Source organism: Ambystoma mexicanum, chromosome 6p (assembly GCF_040938575.1).
Source record: "Ambystoma mexicanum isolate Mex_15411 chromosome 6p, UKY_AmexF1_1, whole genome shotgun sequence".
In the NCBI taxonomy this organism is placed as follows: domain Eukaryota; kingdom Metazoa; phylum Chordata; class Amphibia; order Caudata; family Ambystomatidae; genus Ambystoma; species Ambystoma mexicanum.
The window spans coordinates 108,455,965-108,480,609 of NC_090935.1; the positions used below are offsets into that span (position 1 = coordinate 108,455,965).

Consider the following 24,645-nt stretch of genomic DNA (forward strand, 5'->3'; position numbering starts at 1 on the left):
CCTTCACCCAGTCGACACCAACACCCTCACCCCCATCAGCACTGCCCTTTGTGCCCCCTGCCTGGCGGCTATGTATCCCACATTGGGAATTTACTCCACCCAAGCACTTAGCCAGTGGCCTCCTCCCTTAGCACATCCGTCCAGGGCTCACACCAGCAAATGTCCATTCCTTGCTCTCTCCCCACTCCCTTCCCCATCTCTTGCACTTCTCTCACACTGCACTTGCACGGTCAAATATCACAAGGCCTAGTAGGAGCACGATTGTATATTTACTGTTTTTGCCACTATTATTTTACTTCCCTTGCTCCCACCCCACTTGCTTTGTGGACCTTGAAACACCATTCTGTTGTACGCTGTTCTGATCTATTGCCTAATAAATGCTCAATAAATAAAATAAATAAACTCTCATGCAAAGTATTGACAACGTACAACTGTCACTCGTTTGAATATGTATTGGTATAATGGGTTTATGGTCATTTCATCTAAAACCATTGCATCTAATGCCATTCCATTGACATTTTTCCATCTAAAAGAATTCCATTTAATGAATTGTTTTTCTTTTTTTTTTGAAGGGGTTCCCCATCCAAAACCCCGTTTTTCACCCTTTAAAATGCATCTGAACAAAAATTAACCCTTTACCCCCAAAAACATGCATTAGATGGAACATTTTTGATGGAATGGTATTAGATGGAATGGGTTTAGATCAATTGACTAGATATCGTATAATGCATTACCAGTCCTACAACCTCCATCATTTGTGCACCCTTTATCAGTCACTACAGGCTGAAAGACCTTGCTCAACACCTTCTCAGACCCTCCCAAAAAGATTCATTCTGGGCAACATAGCAATCTGTATCTCCAAGGAATTTTAAACGAATATAGCCCTCAGAAAAAAGGGTGGAAGCCATATACTTTCACCAACATCCACATTTAAATGAGCGGTCACTCACCTGTATCCTTGTCGGTTCATATCCTAACTACGCCAACCTTCACATAATCAACTTCTACCTTAACATCATCAAAATAGTCTCCTGCCACCAGTGCTACTCCACTCTACAAACATCTTCACAACAGATTGCCCAGGGCCTTGTGCAACAGTAGAAATATATTCAGATATTCCAAAAACACAATTTATCACTCAATTCAAAATCTAAGAAAGCAACATTATTATTATTAATTATTATTTTATTTTTTATTATTATTTATTATTATTTTATTATTATTATATTATTATTATTATTATTATTATTAATATTATTATTATTATTATTATTATTATTAACATCACATCTGCCTCGACCAATTAGCCTCTGTGTAACAGAAAAATAAAGACAGAGCAACAGTCAAAGCCGGCAGTGTGCATGAAATAATAAGGTATGGTAGAGCACTTGAAATAAAATGGAGCAAGATCCAGTTTTCATTTGATGTATGCTGTTGCATACAGCTGCAACAAGCTTGCCCAGCGCAATGCAAGAGAGCACATGGGCAGTCCTAGATCTCTGCTATAACGCAACCCTCATAGTGTGTGACGCAATTGACCGCAATGCATGATTAAGGTAAATAAATTCCTGGCAGCTCTCAAGTAAATCCCCCTCCTCTCCTAGACATATGCAGCCTAACAGTCGGAATTCCCTCATGAATTCCTTACCTGTCATTTCTCCAACTCCCCCAAATCATAAACTGACCATTGTGAAGACGATCCGATAAATACAGATCCGGGCACCCTCTATAAATACTAACCCTCCTCTGGATTGCCTTATATATACGGAGACATTGAAAAGTGGTCACAAAACAGTTTGGTGCATACCTGGAATCCAATCCAGCCTTCAAAAGAGAATAAAAATACGTTTTGGACATCTATTAAGAATTGCTCACTTCCAGGGCCCAATAGGTTTTGTGCTCTCCTATTAAAGGACATTTCAGTGGTCTTTGATATCCACCACAAAGAGTTCAGCTGAATTTTGATGGTTGCTGAATTTGGAGGGGTGTCCACTTGTTGGACCTTGAGGGTAGTCCAACACCCGAATCTTCCCTCATACAATAGTCACACATTCTGGTTCGGATGATTTTGTACGCATAAGAATTATTCTGGGGAATCAGTATTTGATTTTCATTTTCTATTGGCTTTTCACAATATAAAGACTGCCTTCCAAGTGAAACATTCTTTTAGCATTTAATCAGTTTCTATGGAAAGCAGAAAATGCCATAAAAAACCCACAGGTTCTTGGTAGTTCTCTTGTTTTTACCATAAACCAATGGTATCTGTAGGTTAGCGGAATTAAAAAGTATAAGAGAGATGAATGGACCAAATACTTCAAACAGTTCTCCTAAATACTGAGTACGTTGAGCGATTTCTCATTCTTGTACAATCCGTAAATATTCATATAGTAACCTCTCCTTATTGTTAGTTAATGAAGAGAACAGAGCTGCTGGCTGGTGGGGAATTCTTGGAAATTCCTCAATCTTTCTTATGCCAAGTTGAAGCCCAGTGATGCGCCGACCGGTTTCAGTGGTATTGGGTAAGTGACACCACTTTCATCAGGGCTAGAAAATTCAGCATTAGATTGTGTGCTGGCTTTTTAAGTTATAATACAGCGTTGTGTGGCTGTTTCTTTTAGAGGACCCACCTCATATTCAGTGTTCCCCACTTGTGCATGTTGGCCATTAGTACAGGAAGCATAACTTCAAAACTTCGTGAGGCGGCTGTTCTTTAATGAGCCCACTGTCGTTCAACCTTGTTGAAAGTTCCACGGGTGATGGTGCGGATGTGAGTGTCCCCGTATTCCTTCCCGGCTGAATCTGCAGGCAATGATGTCAAAGGTTTCAATGTGTCCATTGACAATCGCAACCAGCAAGTTAGGTTTCACACACCAATTAAAATTCACATGTGTGGTACCCCAAGGATCCACAAATCCTGCATTAATTACAACATGTAGGTTTACCCATGTGGCTAGCATAATCTAAGCTTACATCATTCGATATGACATATATGCCGAGGATACTTATATACATTTGGAATTCAATGGACCAGACAAGTGACAAGGTTGTGTTTGGACATCCAGGAAAAGAATGTCTCTTCACCCTGTCAATGCAGAAATTCTTCCACTTGGGCATGCAATACGTCCCACCTTCTGTTGAACTGATTGACTTCAAGGGGTGTTGCTCCCCAAACTTGACACGGCCTTACGATTATCATTAAGGACACCAATCTGCATTGCTCCCCCCACATTCGCTCTATGTCAGCTTTGCAAAATGGCCTTACACATTACACTTAGCTTATTATTGCACTCTTGTAATGGTCTCTACTCTGGGCTTTCAGCAAATACGGTGTACAAATTCCAGGTAACAGAACTATGCTGCCCACATCCTTCTCTTCCTATGTCGATTGAAACATCAATTCACCGTTGGAGACCATGCACTGGCTCCCAATGATAGATAATGACACTTCAAGTCTCTGATTGACTTGAAGTGTTCTTCCTTGTAGTGTCTCAAGACACTACAAGGAGGAACACCAGATACGCACTCCCAAGTATTCCAATCATTACCAGTACTAATGTTTCAGGGAGAGGAGACTCCAATTTCAAGGCTCCGCATTCTGGAACAGTTCTTGCTTTCCATCCCAAACATAATATCGACTGAGGACCTACAGACCATAAGACTCCCCTATTCCTAGGGGGCTTCAGTTCATGTTTTCTCAGATTATTGCTATTGCAGCCCCACTGTTCCCTTGGGGGGGGAGTCCACTGACTCTTTGAACACTGAAGAACAGCGATAGCATTTCATATCCCAATATCAGCCAACATCTCTGTTCTCTTTATTTACCCATCATCAGTTCTCGTTAAAACGGTTACATTACTGCTTCCTGAAGTGGTTACTAGAGTATTCTTCCGTTTCCTTCACTCGCGCCTAGGTCTCAGGGGAAGGGATAGGCTAGTTTCCTATTTATTGACGGTTTGTTTTTGAGTCACAATATTGCCGTACAGGCTTTGGTTAAACTGACCCCCACCTAATGTGCCACAGCATTAGGGGGTAGTGTTTTGTGCTGCAGTGATATGCTGCTTACTGCCCCACCCGTTCACCACCAACCTCCCTTTGTGATCCAATATCTTAGGGCTGCTGTTTGTCAGGCAGGATTATTCTGCTACCACAGGATTTGCTTCGGGTTTACCACTCAGAGGCATTTGACAGGGTGGACCATGGAAAATCTAGTGTATTCTACCTGCTCTCATGGGAGCAGGAGCTTTGAACTGGGTCAGCGTTCACCATTGCTTTCTGGCCAGGTACAGTTCCATTCAGGTGGTTTCCTCCAGATCAGAGGGTGCACAAGGGTCCAACCCAATCGTAATGTTATTTACCATCTACAGGGAGCCTCTTGGTGCAGTAGTATAGGAGTCTAGCATCTCCATCCACCAGTTTGAGGTTAACACTCCGCTTCTTCCTTATAGTTTCATATGTGGCTGATGTCCTATGTGCCATTGATGACTTAATGTAGCTTTGCTTCCTCAAGCAATCCAGTGAAAAAAAGTTTGCCTCATCTTTATATGCACTTTGCTGCCCTGTCATCAGTAGGCATCTCTCCCGGAACATTATATTTCAAGTTAAATGTTAGAGCTTATGATTGAAAGGATGCATCAAGTCTATCTACACTGGAAGCACTGTGGAGTCAAGCCAAGATTGCCACACCAATGAAAGGCTTGTGCCCCTACTTCAAATAAAAAGTATCTCTTTTTTTAAAAAGTAATTTGTATTACTGCTCAGGTTCCTAGCCGGGTCAATTTTGAGCATCTGCAGGTTTCCTTGAGTGAAACCTGAAGGTGTTTTTGGACAGAGCATTCTTGAAGACCAGGCCGCAACCATGGGTTACAGGAAATGGATTGCTCTCCAATATTCACAGTAGGTGCGAGAGCATGCTGGGCTTTCCAAAGCTTTGTGGATCTAGATTCTGCGACAGTCATTCAGTCACCAGGATTCATAGAAGCTGTGGGGAGGTTAGCTTATACCAGGCATCACTCTGCTGATAAAGGAATGTCAAGAGCACCCTGCACTCTCTACAGTCACTTAAAAGTCATGAGCTGAGTGAGATCTACCAGCTCAAAATGTATATCACTCTCCTCAAAGAAAATATAACTACCACCATTCTGTTTGTGGTGTTCTAAGTCACCATTGCATTGCCATTCGTGTCCCTCGGAGTACATAAACTAAATCCTTGGAAAGGGCTGTTATTTTTCACCAGCTGCTAGCATTGTACAGTACAGAGAACTTGCCCACTTACAGGGGATTCATATTAGCACACCCTACACTGTTTGAGGCATATGCTCTTGGCAAGATCCGGTAATATCCCCAGCTTCTCACCACCTGGGGGCTGTATAAAAGCAGCAATGTCCAATTCAGAACTTCCATGAATGATTGGAAACCCTCTGCATCTGAGTCCTCCTGGTACCCACGAGTGAAGTGAAGTGCTATGGGGATCCCCCAAGAAGTATAGTGATATCATGTAAATTCCACCCTCCCCATTTGCAATGAGCACCCCTCCTGGTCTCTTGACTCCAGTGTTGTGCTTACTCTCCCGGTGTCGCCAATGTCCTGATGACACAGCTGCTCGCATGGCCAACATTCATTTAGCTTAACAGGAAACAGGAAACCGAGGCCCTACTTCTTTAAGGGTAGATGGACTGTGTACTTTTGTATCTGGTAAGAGGCCGATTTCTATCCCTCAAGATATCTCCGCCATGGAATCCTGCAATCAATTCTAGAAACCTAAGATATGTTGCCATAAGGGACACTGCACACATGGGTGAAAAGGGACCAGTCACTTAACTATGCCTCCATCCGGAAAAATGCTGGACAAAACCCACATGGACGCAATGATGCTCTAATACCATAAACACAAACCAGCAATGATTGATTGAAATGGAGGACCGGCCTCATGACTAACACCATCAGACATGAATCAGACAGATGCACGCACATCAACAAACTCAGGACTAGAAAATGACATCACAATAATATAGGGAGCAAACAGAATAAGTTACTCAACAGAACTAAAGTGATTAAAAAAAAGATCTTGGAGCATCACAATTCACGCATTGAGTGCTTACTTCCTTTGTCCACCCAGCATACCTGCGTTTTGTATCTTTTAAAAAATGTTTTTAGCACTTCTGGTCAACCTTTACTACTGTGCTCCACAACAGTCCACCAAGGCCCAATGACTGCAGCATTCCATTCATGCTTTCCATTGTCACCTTCACTTGGCTCCTTATAAAAAGCCCTACCCGTAAGCATCTTGGTACCTTCGCAACTACATACTGTTCTATTTCAATTCCATGGCTCTCAAATTGCCGGCCCTCCAGCCTGTTGCCTTGTCTCTCATACCCGCAAAGCCTATTCTGGTTCCAGCTCCCTCCCATGTTCCATCCCATAATCCTTCATGTGTGGTGCCTCTACTCATCGACTTTTCTTCTGGGGTAGCATCTTCTCTGCACTTGTGCATTACCTCCAGACAGATCCCATAATGGTACGCTGCCTTTGGTCAGTTGCTGTTTTGTACAGGGTTACACCTCACTTGCACACCCCTTCCAAGAGAATCCGGTATCTTCTTTCTGGCCAGGTGCAAGAGTGTCTATTGAAGCTGCACGCTTGTGGCTTCTTAGCGTTGCCTACAAGTTGTGTCCATGTCCCTACCATTGAGTTACAATCACTGGAAAATATAACTAGCAGGGAAGGAGAAAGGGTAGAGGAGGGATTTATTGACAGCTTCCTTCTGTTGCGTTGTAGCATCTTCAAGACACTTTTGTCTAGTCGCTACCTGGGCATACTTGTACTTCCTGTGCTGAACTATACCAGATTTTCCATCAGGGGCCTGAAACAATAGCTGTGCCTTCCCTGCAGTTCATAAGATTGGCTTATACCTTTTATTGGGACACACACGCTGAACTATACCAGATTTTCCATCAGGGGACTGAAACAATAGCTGTGCCTTCCCTGCAGTTCATAAGATTGGCTTATACCTTTTATTGGGACACAATCAAATCTACACCCACTTTCCAACCCTTCGGAACTAAGGTCATCACTTGGTTACTCAACAAATAACCTACCAACTATGTATGTATGCATACCTAATGTTCAAATGTTTCCTATGTTGTTTGCCTATTATTATCTATGCACTAACTGCCTTCCTGTCAACTTTCTTATGCCTTACTACTACTGTACTATTGTCCCCTTCTGTTACCTGTAACCTGATGTTCAAAGCGCACATATACCCCTGGGTCAAGAGCGCTATACAAATAAATAAACAAACACTTGTGTAATGGTAGGTTGGGTATCAGTAAACCACACTTCCTGTGCGCCTCATCCTTTTGGTGGGTTAAACCCTTACAGATAGTTGGCATTTTGAATCTGGATGGGTTTGTAGTTACTTCTAATATGGAGCATGCATGCATTCCCCATAGTAGAAGGTAGTCCTTCTGCCCTGCGATAGGCTTTTAACAGACTGACAAAGTTGCAAGTAGGCTATTTGGATTGGCACAGAATCCCTTGGGATTGTCTATTAATATTCCCCAACAATGCCATAGAGCATGGGATCTGATAAACATTACCGTACACCACGAAATGCAACTAAATGCATGGGAACCAAAGTACCGGTTGAAAGATCTCTAGGATATGAGGTGGATCAACAAAAGGTATCACAACATATAGGTTTCTAAAGACCTTATTAGACGTGTCAGGATGTGGTTGGGATAAACTATGTAAACTAGGGGCTTATCTAACACTAAAAAGGGTTTCTCCAACTAGAAGCGGTCTATGCAAAAGGTGTTGGGCAGCAGGGTGTAAAAATTCCAGTTCAAAGCTACTAGCCAGCCATAAAAAAGTCATTTGCCACCTCAATTCTTTATAAACACACAGGGTACCATTTCTTACTTGCCAGGAGTCAACTTTCACTAGCCGATAGCTAGTCCATATTTGCACCCTGTTGGAAAGGGTTACACAAGAAAGCATCCGGATTCTTTAATAGTGGTACTGTACTCCCTCTGGGGCTCTATTCCAACTCACAGTCTCAGGGCAAGAGGGCCCACAATTTTTCTTTCACCTAATCGCAGTCACAGTGATTATAGCGCCCAACGCACTCTTCCAAGTATACAGTGCCCCTATCAAGCCTACCATGGAGTGTCCAGGTCACTTATCAGCAGTCGAGGACTTTGCAGACGCCTCAAGCCTTAGAGCTTCTCAGCTCCTGACGCACCATGGACATGATCTGGCTGCCTGTTCCAGGAGGTTTACCAACAGCATGCATAGCCCTTGCAGGTTCATTCTTTGCCAACCTTTCCATGGAGTTTGTACCTTGTCCTCAGTCGCCTGGAATTTCAAGGTCACTGGGATAACCTCTGACTATTTTCAGCCTCTCCCTGACCTTATACATGCCTCTTTCATTCCAAAAACCATCTGTTGCGGTTTGTGATTGGCTACTCTTTGCAATCTTGTTTGGAGCCATTTGATTGGCTCATTGTTCTCATTTAGTTATTTGCACCAGCTGTTGTGGGTCTGTGGTGTTCGTGTTGGGTGCACATGTAAATCTGCCCATTTCGTTAAGCAACAATTTGACAACTTGTTACTTATGTGTCTTGACTTTCGAAATGCCGGCATTGCTTGGGTTGTGTCCAAATCGGGTTGCGGAGGTACATGGGCCAGTCTCCACCACCCATTCCCCTAATGCCCAGGCTGTGTCCTTAAACTGAATGGACAATAGGCAGAGAGATGGAATGGAGAAGGAGGCCCCCAGGGCAGTACAAAAAGAGAAAGACACAGTGAGACCTGAATAGCCTAACACCCAATGTACCACTGCCCCCCAACATAGAATACCCACCAAATGTGGTATGAAGATAGCGTGAAACCTAAGTAACCCTACCATCTCTCCCTAGTCCATAGACCAGAAAATGCAAAACCAAAAGTGCACAAGTGACATGGTACAGGCGACACAGCAACATGGGGACTAGAAGAGCATGGGATAGGGAACAAACAATAGCAAATAACACTATGGGCAGCTCACCTTTTTGCATTGATGAGTTCCAGATTTAATGTGGAGAAGCTGCTTCTCTACGGGTGTGGTGTCCTTCCGGTTACGTGATCGTGATGTGTGACATGCCTCCTGGTCGCAGTGGCATGCCAAGAATTGTGCTTTTTCCGTTCACAGCCTTTTTTCCTTTGCAGTTAGTGAGCAGATGTAGGCCATGTGGCATAGGCCGGACCGACCTTCTTAGCCCTGCCTCTACCTTTCTGCTCTTAACTCTTAGATCAAGGGCATCTCTCGCCGGGCCGTACTAAGCGACTGACAAAGAAAAGAGCAATTCCTGTTCGGACCGGATGGACCCAGGGCCTGAACCACTGCTCAGACAACAGATAAGCACGCGCCAACATGCGTTTTCTCCCTCCGTTCCCAAAGGCCGTCCCCACCATCACCAGGCAATGTCAATCACATCACACCTCCTCTAAGGCATGGACTCCGTAATGCAGCCACCTCACCCACATCAGCCCCAAGCCCATCAGCACCCCATTTTCGTCCACAACACAGAAGTTGATGCTCGCCAATGTCAGCTCAGTTATCACCTATGCAGCAGACATCGCCAACCTCATCACTAGACACAAACTTGATGCCATCTTCATCAATGAGACCTGGCTGACACCCACATCCACCAACCTAGATGTCCTTGTCCCTGATGGCTACAGCATCCAACACAGGGACTGGCCGAACAAGACAGATGGAGGCCTCTCAGTCATCCACAAGTCCTTGTGACCCTGCACCAGACTTGACGTCGGCAACATTGGCCCCTTTGAAGATCTCTTCTGCCACTTCCCACTCTCCCAGATGGACTACAGACCACCCAACACCGCCTTCATCTGAGACTTCACCAACCTTGTCACCACCATGTCCCTCACTCAAGCCAACATCTTCCTAGGAAACTTCACCCTCTCAGGCAACAAGGCCACCATACCGATGAAGGAAACACTCCTCTGCCTTCTCAACACCCTCAACCTAACAGCACATGGAAGAACCAATACACGAGAGAGGTAGCATCATAGACCTAACCATCACTGCACGGTCTTCCTTCCACTGCAGCTCTCCTCTCCCGCTTGACTGGTCTGACCACCTAGCCGTGCCTTCAATATTCTCCACACCCACCCCAGTCAAGCATTCCCAGCAGAAACCCATCAGACAAACCTTCAGGACCATCAAGAACTTACTGGTGGAAGCCCTCATGGAAGACATTGCCAACCTCCACCTTATATTTACGAACACCCTCAACCAAACTGCGACTTTCTACTGGAACCACTCAATGCCACCTGCTCAGTCCCCATCGACTGACATGCGCCTCTGAATCAATGCATCTACACACAAACCGTCAGCACACTGGAACATGCAAAACCTTGAACCTCAGCAAAAGAGTCATCAGGCAAGACGAGAAAACCTGGCGCCATGCCAGGACCACATCCGACCTGGCTCTCTTTAAGGAACTCCAAGCAACCCACTGACAACTAATCAACACAGCCAAGGCTTCCTTCCAGAACACCATAGCAGAAGCCGACAACAAAAAAACCAGAGCCCTCTTCAAAGTGGTCAAGCACTGCATCAACCCACTACAAGACCCTGCCAAACCACACTTCATCAAAAAGTCCACTGCCATCAACAGCTTCTTCATTTAGACACCAGCTCTACAACCACAGACCCACCTCATACATATCCTCGCAGAATCTCCACCTCCTGGACTACATTCAAGACACTCTCCACAAAGGACCTGGTAGAAACACTAGCCACCCTCATAGCCGCATCGTATACAGACGTCATCCTCCACGCATCCATCCTCAAGACCCTCCCTGCAGAAGCTCTCCTTCCCTACCTGGAGATCATCAACACCTCTCTAACTCAAGGCACCTTCCCAACAACCCTGAAAACAGGACAAATACTCCCTCTACTAAAGGAACCCACCCTGGATCCCTACAACCTAGGTAACTAATGCCCCATCACCCATCTTCCCTTCCTCGGTACGATCATCGAGAAAGCGATAGCTGTGCAATTGCAGCAGCACATCGACACCAACAATCTCCTCCAAACCTACCAATCCGGGTTCAGACCCAGATGGAGCAGGGAGACTGCAACCATACAGGTTGTCAACGATGCCCTCAACATCCTTGACGATGACCACCCCTACCTCCTAGTTCTACTTGACCTCTTGGCCGCTTTCGACACAGACGACCACCAAGCGCTTACTGACACCCTACACCAGCGCATGGGGATCAGCAACCTTGTCCTACACTGGGTTAAGTCCTACCTCGCCCAACCACCAGCAGTGTGTTCAGATGGACTCCTCTAGTTCGCCAATGCTACCCGTCACCTGTGGAGTCCCGCAGGGTTCCATTCTCTAGCCAGTGATCTTCAATCTATACATAGAGCCGCTGGGAGCCCTCCTAGCCACACCAACATCCACCAATACGCCAATGACATACAGCTATACCTCAAGATAGACTCCATCAAGGACATCCATATGCTCAAAACCTGCCTCTCACTGATCCAGTCATGGATGGTCAGTGCATACCTGAAGCTCAACCCCTCCAAGACTGAATGCCTACTCCTCACCAACAACACCAAACTCCCAGACACAACACCAAACACCCAGACATACAGACCTGGCTATCAACCATGAGCCCGGAGGGCTTTATACCAGAGCTCACCTCCTGCGCCAAGTCCCTCGGGTTCCACATCGAAGACACACATAGCTAAGAAAACTGACAGCTTGGTATCAGATCTCCCTCCTACGGAAAGTCAAGCCATTCCCCTCCCTCCGGACAGCTTTAGGTCCGCTGTTCAAGCACTGGTCCTATCCAACCTGGCTGGGGGCAATGCACTCCTTGAATGCCCCCCGTCATTCTCACTTGTGTCCCTGAGAAGTGTCCTACACACGGCTGCATGCTTCTTCAAGGGTAGACACAGATATGATCACATCACTCCGGCCCTCATCGAACTTCACTTGCTCCACTACATGCACCAATCACCTTCAAGTCTTGCTGCATCAACTATAAGGCAGTCGCCATCAAGTCACCCAGATAACTCACAGAGAAAATCAGCATCTCGGATGGACAACGCACCACAAGAAGCCAGGACACGTGCAGACTTGAAATTTGCCATTGCAAAAAGGAAAGGAGCAGAACACATGCCTTCTCTGCCTATGCCCGAAGACTATGGAAACTCCTCCACATCAGCATCAGACTTGCTTCTACAATTAAGAAAAGAACTCAAGACCCACCTTGGAGCCTCTCCTCAACACTTAGGCCATCATGTCACCCCTTGAGCCACCTGACTTGCTAGACGCCTCCTGACCTTTCCTCCCCGCCTCCTGATGCAGCTGTACCCCTCCTCTGTGCCTCTATGTATCATACTCCCTGTTGTATACCTCTTCCGTTACCTCTGAAAAGCACTCCGTTATGTGTCTGTATTGTTGAAGTCCTTTGTAAAGTGCTCCGTTGCTTCTTGAAGCAATGTCTGCGATCAAAAAATACCATCATAATAATAACTATGCACCACAGAAGCCGACAAGGGTGCACACGAGTATGGAATGGGCATTAAGTTGATGCCTTACTGAGAGGCAGCCCTTTTTCTATGTAGCCTGGTAGAGACCGTCGAGATCCCCCGCTGTCAACCTGGGATCCATCCAGCTGCCTGGCACATCATAGTCCTTTGTTTGCCAGCTCTTGGGCTTTCAGCCTTTATGTTCTATGTTTTTCTGCCAAACTCTTGCTCACTGGTTCTCCTGAACCCAACACACTGACTCCCACCCACCAAACCTCTATCCTGTGACCCTGATGACTCATTCTGCTTCCCTGAATCATATTTCCCATTTGCCCCCACCGGGTAATTGCCCTTAAATGTCCTGATTAATGGGGTCTCTGTAATCCCCTCCTCCAGATCCACTCCTGTGGCTCAAGACTCTGGACACCACACTTTCCAACCACTGGCACGGCAACTCCTGCCTGGTTTCTCCTCCGGGGACACATGGCTCTGGCATTCAAGCCTGGTAGGCCAACATCTCTGCGTCAGAGTCCCAGCGATGCCTTGCGAGAGTCATGAGATAGCAGGCTCTTATGGTTGGTCACATGGGGGAAGAATCCAGTTGCAAAGCCGAGGCAGATTCTCCTATGGACAGACTGCATCTACAAATGACTACTTTGAGATCCTCCACCTCGCCATCAGATATCGGCCAGACGGGTTTCAATCTGCAAAGCATAACTGGCCCGTCACAGTTCATCCGTAATTCTGGATCCAGAAATAATGTCCATATTATGAATGACCCTAGATTTTGAACTCCGTTCTTGCTGGTCGAACAGGGATCCAGGGTTGGCATCTGCAGGAGGAAAGCCAAGGCCACGCTGCTGACCAATTCTCCCTCTGACCAATTCCTGTCCCTTCTCTAATGTATGGTCCTGTGGATGAAGTTGGGCTTGCATTCCAATGACCATTTGATACAATATGCATGCACTGGTTTTGGTGGCACTGCTTTGCCATAACACCAGCTACAATTCTGTCGGCATGCATGAGCAAAGACGAAACCGGTGCAACGAAACTCATCCCTGCATGGCAATTCAGCCCATATCCACTGGGCCAAGAGACCAACGTGAATGCTGCTGCATTCACAGAAACTGTGTTCTGGTGTCCAAGAGAACATGTGCCTTTTAAATCACAACTAAATACTACATGTTTGCTGCCAACTCAACCCAAAGCAGGGACTTTCCCCCATTAACTCAGTAAACCAATTCTTGGTAAAGCATTAAACCATTTAATAGAAGGGATCCAAGCAAAAGAAAGAGTGCAGCCAGATTGCGACGACATCAATGAAATATTGTGTTTAATCAGTAGAAACATTGACATCTTGACACGTTGGAGCTGAAAATGTCAACCTTGTAGATGCCTCTGCAGACAAGGGAGAGCTGTCCGAAGGCCGAGGGGTTGCTAGGCAGCACTGTGCATATGGAGAGAGTCAGCAGCCAGGCTGGGGGGTGGGGGATGGCTGCCTTGCATTTCTACAGATCCGGAAATAAACTCGTGGGCCGCAGCAAGTTCAGGCTCTTATCCACAGCATTGTGGCAAGTGTGTCTAAAGTGGCAGCACTTCTGAAATATGATTCCCAAAAATGGAAACACCTGGTGAATTCCAACCACGTAAATCCTTAGGACATAAGCAAAACAACCCGAGTGGATCATTTGCCCAAAATAATGGCTTTACTCATTTTAGAAGCGCTGCCTCATCGCCGCAGAAAAGCAAGGCAACCAGGTTAATCAACACTGATGCAAGTAATTCCAGATAATCACAAACTAAGAAAGCCTCGCTGGTACAAGCGTTCCCAGATTGACACATAATAGCAAGGGAACATTTTTTAGATGACTTATTCAGAATTGATACAAGTGAGCAACAAGCAATGAAATGGCTAAATTCAAAAAACAATACAACATATAATCTTGCAGCAATGATAGATTTGTGAGGCTACTGCCATATTTTGTGTCTGCTCGCTTTCCTGATCACATGGATCTCTTCTTCCTTGGGCAGTAAGGCAGATTTTAAAGAGAGCAGAGGTAGCCTGAGGCATCATTCCTGCAAGATATCTTCTAAAAAAAAGTTAGTCCTGTCCCAGAGGAGCAACGAACTGGGAAGAGAGACGCGCAAAGAGGATTTGTTGCAGACCCAGACGCCAGTAGAGGGAAGTTGACATCAAGTAATGTCCATCTCTAGGGCTATGAGAGAACACATGGAGATACAGAAGGGTACCAATAGAAATCTGGCAATTATTCATAGAGAGGCCATACACAACTATCTGTTAGGGGCAAATAATCCTGGTGAAAAGATCTACATTGTCCCTATGGTCAGGGGGTATGGAGGGCAAAGTGTGTCCTTTTGGTTGTGAGGCAGTGGAGGATATTCTGCATATTGTGCTTTTTTGCCCAGTCTTCAAGGACATTAGAGTAAGACAGCTGGTTCAATTCTTTAGAGTCACACAATTTGTAAAATGCGGACGGCCTAGTTATATCTTCTTTGGGCAGAAAACCCTTTTGTGAGCTGGTCGCTGCTATCCTTTTTGAGACAAGCACTAGACAGGAGGGCATTTGTGCTATCTTTTATTCCTAGTTGATGGGAACAATAAAGACGGGAGACATGTGATTGTGTGAAAAAACAAGGAAGTAGATTCAAAAGATTTCAGTAAATTCATGTAGTTTCTCTTATTTATCTCTGTACGGATAATTTAGGGATGTTTAACCCTGTTGGGTTGGCCTGCATACACAGAGTTTGTAACTTCGTATTTGTGCAATTTTATAACATTCTTAATATTTGAATTACTGTTAATGTTTGTTTATATCTATGCTTTTATTCTTTTATCGCAATTTGCCTAAATAAAGTGATTTTTGATAAGGTGAGCTTATCATGAATTTCCTCAAAATTCTGAAGGTTTTGATTAGGGAAGCTGTGTTTTCGTTTCAGAATTCACACAATTTCTGTTCACCCATCCAACCTGGGAGAATGGTTAAAGGATTTTATTAAACAGATGCCACTCCATTTTTATTTTGCAGTTTTAGCCCCACTGGCACAATACATATTTTTTTGCAGTATTATGTAATCAAGAGGGAGGTAACTGCATGGGATTTACATTTGCATCATTTTCAATGGGAGTAGAAATGACAATTAAACTTGCTCTGCTTTCCCAATCCTCATGAAATAGCTATGGCCTTCACAAAATACACATTATCAAGTAGATTTTCATACGTCTATGGTACGGACGGCTTCATATCACAGCGTAATGTTAACTATTTCTGTGAAAACAGTCTAGGTACAATTTAATCTGATCATAATTTACAATATATTGTGCGCAGACTGCATACTATACTATCTGTATCACTGCAAACAGCTCAGAAATGTAATTTGGGCTGGACTAAAATTACTTCTTACTTGATTTTTACAAGCAATGAGATTGCACTTTCCATTTCCCATTTAAAATCAATGTATTTTGGTAACACTTTACCATACCACACACTTTTTGTCACTTGGCAGTTAATAAAAAAGGTTCTGGCGAGCATATATAATTTCTTTTGGCAAATACTCCTACTCCCATTGAAAAGATGCTTTTAGTTTTGGGATCAGCATGGAACCATCTCATATTGGAAATCTCTCTGTCAGAAAGGCCCTTTCTGATCTTCTTCCATGAAGTTAGAACTGCCTAAGGTTATATTCTCTGCAGGTACTTAGAACAATGCCCTCCCTCCCCCTTTCTGAAGAGTGTGTGGGTTTTGTGCAAACAAGACCATTTTCAGCATATCCCAGCATAGGGATTGGACGGACATGTAATTTCCATGTCTGTCCATGCTTGATGGAGCATTTCTGAGCCATAGGCCTAAGCCACGATGCAATTGCCAGGTCCTATTCAGAAAATGTGAGTACTGCTGCGGTATTGTGCGAGAATCCGAGAAGAGAGACAAACTAGAACACTGCAGTCCTTCGTATAAACATATCAGTTTGCTTCTGGCCAGGCCTTTCTAGGCCAAGCAACAATGTTCTAGTAAACGGAAAACAATTGAAGTCCGAATTGTAGTTTTTGTCCCTGACACTTTTGTTGGAAAGATGGCTAGTGATGAATGACGCTTGTGTCCTTCAAATTTTGTTTAGAACAATTTTTAGTGCTGGATGAATTTTGGTGATTGTAGGTGTGGAATAGGGACGGCCCAAAAAAGGTATAAGTGTAGTAAGCCCAGGCCCTGAACACAGCTGTTCGGGGCAGCAGAGCAGGAAGACCAGGAGGCAGATGTCTGAAACGAGAGGAAGAGCAGCAAGAATTTTCAGATGGGTGGGGTCAAATCCTTCCTAATTTTTTTTACTGGATTTTTTTGAAGCCCAAAGCTGGATTCCGGCAATTATGAAACATTTTTAAGCAGAACTTTAATTCTTTTTGAGTTGCTTGGGGAAAGATCTTTGCTCCCTCCCCTCCACCAATGCACTTCAGCTCACAGCCTAAGAGTAGACACCTTATTCTAGATCGGCTATATGCTGGCACCAGTAAGTCCAATGTACATTCCATTCTTTTTGAAGCATTGTGTCCTATTTTTGATGAAAAGCTCATGGTGCAGCAATGTGGAATTTTTTCCAATGTGTTCATTTTTCCATTTTCCCTGAATTGTGGATTTTTCCAGGCATCCTGTCCAGACCTCATCTCTCTATCCTCTACAGTTAGTGAGTACGAGGTGTTTTGTTTTGCCCTTCTTTTGATATCACATTGAGAAAGGTATGTAGGCATTGATTGGAGCAGATGCTTCTGTTAGATTGCTCATCATGAAGTGAGGCAGCTGCTAGATTGCCTAGCATGATTTGTGAGTTTGCCTATCACGACCTGGTGAGGCAAGTAGTTGGTTTTTATGGTGACTACGATTTCTTGGAGAAGGTTGATCAGTCTTAGTCTTGATTTGAGGTAGAAGCAATGACAATGATTTCAGTTTTTTCATTAATAACTTTGTGTATTTTAAGTGTGTAGTGTATAGTGACGACAATAATGGCAATATTTCTTTATCATCAATTACTCATAATTAAAGGATTTGTTCTTTTACATAAGAGTGTAAGAAACATTCATGGAGTGCTCATTCCCAAGTGACAAGTATTTGAACATGAATATTAAATGTGGGGCATCGATTTGAACTACGCTGCATTAATGTGTTATTGATGCTACATGTCTTAATACAAATATTAAGGGTTACTCGATGGTGTGAGAAGTGGACTATCAAGAAAATTATACGTGACATAGGTAAACCTCTCCTATGTTGGCAATTGAGTGCAGCACCTACTGCAGGGGTTGTTGCCTGAAAAAACTGTTGCACAGTGACGGATATGTGCGTTTCCCTACCGCTACTCCTACCCACAGCCCAGCTGTGGGTGGGAGGATCATGGACACTTCCCTTGTGGTGGAGGGAAGGCTCTGGTGGCAGAGGACATAATACTCATGTCAGGACTTCCTCAAAAGTGAGTATATCCGATACCTATTACTAGAATAAAATAATGAAAGACTAGCAGAGCTAACACATAGCAGACTCCACAGTCAATGGCACAGGTGAGCTTGCAGTTCTGCAGTATCTGTATCATACTACTGCTTTAGTCTCAGCATTGAGGGAAATTCTAATCCTCAGCAGGCCCACTGGAATACCCATGGTCTAAGTATCCCATAGCTTGGTTGTGTTCACTAAATTGGACATTGCGGCTACAAACATTACAAATGTATACTTATTTTAAAAAATGGCAATATTAACGAGATGTTCCTCTTCCCTAAACCCCAGTGGCATTGGGCCCAATAGGTATTTAGTTTCTCCACATGCTTCAAGTTTAATTTTGCCAATAATCTTAAGAGAACTATCTAAAGAATATATAGCGATATAACATTGAGGATTCAATCCATCTTTTTCTAAAAAGAGAGAGAACCCATATTCCAAGATTCAAGCATTATCCTGACCCTTTACTCCCATCACTTTCCATCCTGTCGACTCCCTACACAATATGAACCCCATGTGGAAATATAACAGAATTTACAAGATGAGACTGAGGTTGTGTATGTTAATAAAGCACCAGTCATTTCTGACCATACAGGATAGGTGCTGGTCGGAAATATTTGAACACAAATCAGGCTGCACACACTATGAAGTGTAAATCTCTTGAATGGCAGATCTACAATAACAAGCACTGGCAAAGCTAATATTCTTGACTTTGCCAAAGCATTGTGTTTTCCCGTTGTGTCCTGTGGTGGCATCATACCGGCTACTTTCACAACGCCAGACCTATTGGCTTTGCCAGTGCTTTTTCCAGATATTGAGCAGTAATAAATGACAATTGTAGAAAAGCTGGTGTCACTTTACAGCAATGTGTCTATTTCACAAAGCAACGAGAGAAGACTTGAAGCCCAATGCATTATAAGGTAAAAAAACTATCGGAACTACTCACCCTCCTTTAAACCAAGGCGGCTTGGCCGGGTCGCCATCATCTTGATTCTGAAATAAGAGAATACAAGTGTTTCAGGATCCTGGGAGAAGAAGGGGCACATGAACAACATACATCTGTGTGAGAGGACACCGGACACCACAGACCATACATGCTATAGTTCATGCAAGCAAATACATAGAGCAGGACTTACAATGGCGGCAGCATACAGAAGGCTGTCGATGAAGCATGTGTCGACAGAGAGGCTCCAAACAAACACTTCATGAAAGACCTTTAAAGAGCCTGTTCAGGCTTTGGTTCACACAAATTGTAAAGTGGGATAGCCATCATTACAGCTTTAGTTTGTATAGCTGAACCAGCCCAAGGTTGAAGTCTGCATAATAGTGCTTCAAACGATGGGGGAGCCACACTGAATATAGAATGCAAATTACATATTTAGTCAAACAGGGGTTGGCAACCTTTGGACTAAAACTCCCATCAGCCCTAGCCAGCATAGGCAAAGGTGAGGGGTCACAGGAGTACTAGTGCAAAACATCCGGAGAGCAGGAGCTTCCTGAACGCTGAAATAGAGGTTTCCACCAACTACAACATACATAATCTATCAGTCACATTTTAATTACACACCAGCAATTCGAGACTGGAGAACTGGCTCAAATAGCGAATCATATGGTGAGGCATAGAAACAAAGCAAACTATGGTAACACATGACACTTCCTTCTGTGTATTCCTTGTGTTTCAGTATATGAGGCGGTGGGGGGACAGGGGGGCAAGGCAGAGACATTTCTAGAGGGCTGAATCTCTGCCAACACACAGCGACTGATGATTCAAAAAAGGATGATGCCATTACAAGTAACTACACCCGTTCGATCGGGAAATCACTGCGTTAGGTGTCCTGAGTGGACTGGGTGAAGATCCAAAAGAGGTGCCCACTCGACTTCAAATGAGAATCGAAGATCAGGGGAATGGCCTTTGTACCACCGCGTTAGGTGGACTGGGTAAAGATCCAGAAGAAGTGCCCACTCGATTTCAAATGAGAATCGAAGATCAGGGGAATGGCCTTTGTACCACCGCGTTAGGTGGACTGGGTAAAGAGCCAGAAGAAGTGCCCACTCGATTTCAAATGAGAATCGAAGATCAGGGGAATGGCCTTTGTACCACCGCGTTAGGTGGACTGGAAGTGCCCACTCGAGTTCAAATGAGAATCGAAGATCAGGGGAATGGCCTTTGTACCACCGCGTTAGGTGGACTGGATGAAGATCCAGAAGAGGTGCCCACTCGACTTCAGGGGAATGGCCTTCGTACCACCATGTTAGGTGGACTGGATGAAGATCCAAAAGAGGTGCCCACTCGACTTCAAATGTGAATCCAAGATCAGGGGAATGGTCTTCTGATGCAAGTGAGTTGCAGACAGAGCCGTACTGGCCTGCGGTAGTCTTTTAAAGAAACAATCCTGGCCACTCGACTTAAAAATAATTTTAAAGAGCAATGCTCCCATTGGGTGGAGAGCCATGGAGAATGAACACAGTGTTGCAGTAGTTGGGAAACTTGGTGGAGAAAGTAAAAAAAGGAAACTGGGGCTGAAATACATAACAAGCAAAATGTTAAGTACGCTAATTTGAAGGCATTAATGGATGTTTGTTCCATTACATCCTATGTTGCACATTTTTCCTACATACTGCCACAAATATTACATTTCCCACCTAAAACCCTAGAGTTGCAATCCCTGCTTTACAATGGACCACACCGCTGCTGGAATGTGTAGGTGATATAATTGGAAAATGTGAACAAGTCATGCAGCAATACAGACACAAACATGTGTGTTCCCTACTGAAAAATCACCCCGCCGCCCCTAGCAGCAGAGAGGCTAACATTGTACCAATCATCTGCCTCTCCCATACCATCACCAAATCCCTTGTATAGAAACCCAATTCCTGCGTTCTGCGGCAGGAGGGGTACAGATGAAAGTTCCCTTAAGAGAAGAAAAAGGCAGATTAAAGGGCTTTTTTGAATTCATGCCAACCCTTTTGATGCAAGGGAGCGCCAAAGGTTGGACATTGGAGTACACGATTAAGGATCGAGTCATGTTGGGCTACCAGAGATGAGGGACTTAAATGACGAGATTCGAGGTAGTCCAACTGGTTGAAATAGTTGACTTTACGCCATATTAAATAATGTGGGTCATTTGGGAATTAACACCACAGTCCATCCCATAGAAGCGTAATATGCATTTAGTGCACACAAACTGAAATCTTTTGGCAGCAATGGTAATGTACATGCATTCCTTGTCTTGACTCAGTTAATGGCTTTAGAGAAGCTGCTGGCAGTGCCGTTGGTGCAGCCCTGCAATCTCAGCCATATATTGATAAGGAGGGGTTCAAGCCCACTGGCAGGCCCTAATCAGAATGATAATTGATTTTTCTATTCAGTGCGCCCACATTCACAATTTATTTTTTATTCCAACCTCACTTGCTACATCATTTCCACCTTTTTTTTGCCTTTTGCACTGGAGACGTCTACACTCCTTCAATTTAATACAGTTGAGAGCTTTGCTGATGGCATTGACATTTGATCGAACATCAAAACATATTAAAGCCATCACCCACCAAATCCCCAGCCAAAGGGCTGATGTCTTGCTACAGACAATGTACTGACAATCAGTTGGCATCAGGTTCTTTCGACCTTTTCTAATCCATACGTGCCTTTTACTTTACTCCCCATTACAGTGTTCTTCAATACCAGTATTCAATGGTCAGCTGTTCAGTCCTACTTGTGAATGTGTGCTTAGTTGACCCAGAGAGAACTTGGATATAATCTACTACTGCACGCGCACCACTGCCTTTATTTCAGAGGACTGAATCCTGTGTCAAGTCAAAGAAAAATGGCACCTTTACATATTCCTAATACGGCACAGGCTGGCAAACCTAAATCTAAGCGACGTTAATGTCTGTAAAAAATTGTCTTTCCAGGATGGTGATTAGGAGTCCATAATAGGCAAGGAACGTTCTTACTTTGCATCTTAAAGAGAGAAATGTATGACCTTTTAGCAAACTTTAACAGACTCCCAATTACTGATTCTGCAAATGATGCAATTTGTCTAAAGAGGAATTCGGCCTGAATCGATATTGGCTTCATTACATCAGCCACCCTCTGTCAATCTAGGTCAGAAAAAGATTGCGAGAGCCTGCCCAAATATCAGAACACAATTCCTGCCCCATCCGCATCTCTCCGAGCGTGATCCACGGCAAAGGAACCACCAACATCCAGCACAGGAACACCCGCTAAAGAGTCCCCGATATCTACCCTCCACCAGTGCAGGAATCCTAACTACCGCCGTCCCTTAAGCTTTGTGGCTCATGGTAGAACTTGCTCCCAAAGTGGCTATCAAAGAAACGTACATTCTTCAATTCCGAAAAATAATGGAAACAGCCCTATTTCATGAAACACACTGAGCCAACTGCTGCTACACTAGGATGTCAACGACCAAAAATGCGGTCAAACCCATCCTCCTCCCTTTCCTCCTGATCTACAAATGTAGCCCTCCTCTACCAATCAATCGGGGGCTCTGAAGCAGTCAACTATGTGTAGTAAATAAATACGTATGGTCTACGGCAGATGAGAAGCCGGCATATCAGATGGCGTTTCCAGACAGTCAAAGGATCCAGAGATATCTATTGTTTAAATTCAATATGTGTAATATTCTAGAAGGTCTGGGCTCAAAATTAGATATTCCTAAAGCAGTGAGATTTTGCAGATGGTGTGGGATAAATGAAATAGAGACAGCGAATCACATCATTTGTAATTGCGAGAGTCTGAGGTTCCCGAGACTCAAATACATACAAGTGTATGATCATTTTAAAAATGGTGACAGCATAGATGAAATCTGGGAAAAGGTATTGAAGGGTAGTGATGAACATACGATCTATCCTATGATTAAATATTATGATGTAGTTTTATCAATTTTAGAAAAATTGTCATATGGAATTTGGAATGTGTGTTAGAAAGCAATTTTATAAATGTATAGTTGATACGTGTATTTTATGACATTTTTAATAGGCGACAGTGAGATGAGTTATGTATTTGTAATTTTAACCAAAATGTGTTGTATGTAAAGCCTTTTTTTGGCTGAATGCATATTATTTATAAATAAACAAATACAATCAATTTCGTACTGTCTAACTCTGCAGTTTATGCTGGATGTTAAAGCACCAGCCTTGCATGTACTGAGAAACACTTGGAATACCCAGGACGGTTGCTTCCCTGGGATCACTGGAGCAGGCTCCTGCCATCGCTTTTGTCAGCCTGAAACCAACTTCTTTATGAAATATTAGTGATGCTTAGGATTCTTCTGGATTCCCAGAAAAATCGCAATTTACTGAGTCTCTAAACCAAACCACGTGTAAATAAGATCCCATTAATGCCAGACAACTCAGGCTGCCTACTTCCTGCTTACCTTAAGCTCCAATGACCCTGCCTTCACCAGTAATATCTGCAATCGGTCTCCACGGCATTCCCTAAACAGCCAGCTTGAATAAGATGTTACACAATACTCCCTTTCAGTGCCCCCCTTTGGAGTTCATCATTGTGGTTTCAAAGATTAGTATCTAGGAAATGACAAACATACAGTTTCGAAAAAGCACGGAAAGTATCAGCGAAATGAAAAACATGATAAATTAAAACTCCAAGCCGACATGCTCACTGGGGCCAATAAATGCAGAGCTAGATCAATAACCATGTACAAACCGCCCCAGGGTCAGTCGATACGAATAGAACAGCACATGCGCTGAATGTCAAGATCACCATGGGGCCATGCCTAGGTCTGTAAAGCCCCCGCAGTAAAAACAGCAGAACAAATCCTCAGGCAGAGCAGGTGTAATACTAACCTGCCCATCACGCCACCTTGTGATCTTGGAGTTATTATAGACCCCACCCTATCTACGTCTGCTCATATTTCTGCTGTCGCCCGCTGTTACCACCACCTAATGGTAGTCAGGCCTTTCTTTCCTCTCTTTCCATGGCACAAAAACCCTGGTCTCTTTGTTAATGTTCTCCCTTCTTTTCTACTGTTCATCACTTCTTGCCTTTGCTTCTTACCAACTTGCACCGCTATCATCGCCTACAACTCTCCTATCAGACTTCTCTTTCGACTCTCCAGTTGTGATGCTGTTCCGCCTGCTCTTCTATCCCCTCAATTGCCATCCTTTGAATCTCATCTGTTTCCCTTTCTATTCTTTAAAAGCCTCCACAGTATGGCTCCTCCCTTGACTCTTTCTAGCTAACTTTCTGCTGTCAATTTCCTCTTCCTGTCCCTCCTCCTCTACCCCCCTGTTATATGCCACGTGAGACCCCCAGGCGCCCACACTCATCCGCACACACGCCAGAGAGAGACACAGGACGCGTGTTGCTGGTACGGGGTCCCAGCGGCAACTGCCTTCCCGGGACCTCCTTCATTAACAACGCGCAGGCGCGACCCGGAACGAGGCTCGCGCATGCTCACAACAGTTGCGTACTACGCAACACCGGCCACCATCCCGGTGCCCAATCTTGGTTTTGTTCCTTATCACTACTAGCTCTCAAATTGTGGAATACCCTTCCACTTGACATCCATTCCATCTTTCTGTGTTTAGCACTCGCTTCAAAACCTTTCT

The 24,645-nt window shown here is 44.2% G+C and overlaps 1 protein-coding gene across 5 annotated transcripts in view; it reads right to left on the reverse strand.

The window, feature by feature from the left end:
- Window positions 1-24,645, reverse strand: part of LOC138511252 (protein unc-13 homolog B-like) — a 2,171,549-nt gene that overhangs the window by 928,606 nt on the left and 1,218,298 nt on the right. For all 5 annotated transcript variants that reach the window (XM_069626798.1, XM_069626797.1, XM_069626799.1 and 2 more), the window contains one exon: window positions 19,004-19,050. In XM_069626798.1, coding sequence (XP_069482899.1) covers window positions 19,004-19,050 — 47 coding nt within the window. The remainder of the gene's footprint in view (window positions 1-19,003; window positions 19,051-24,645) is intronic.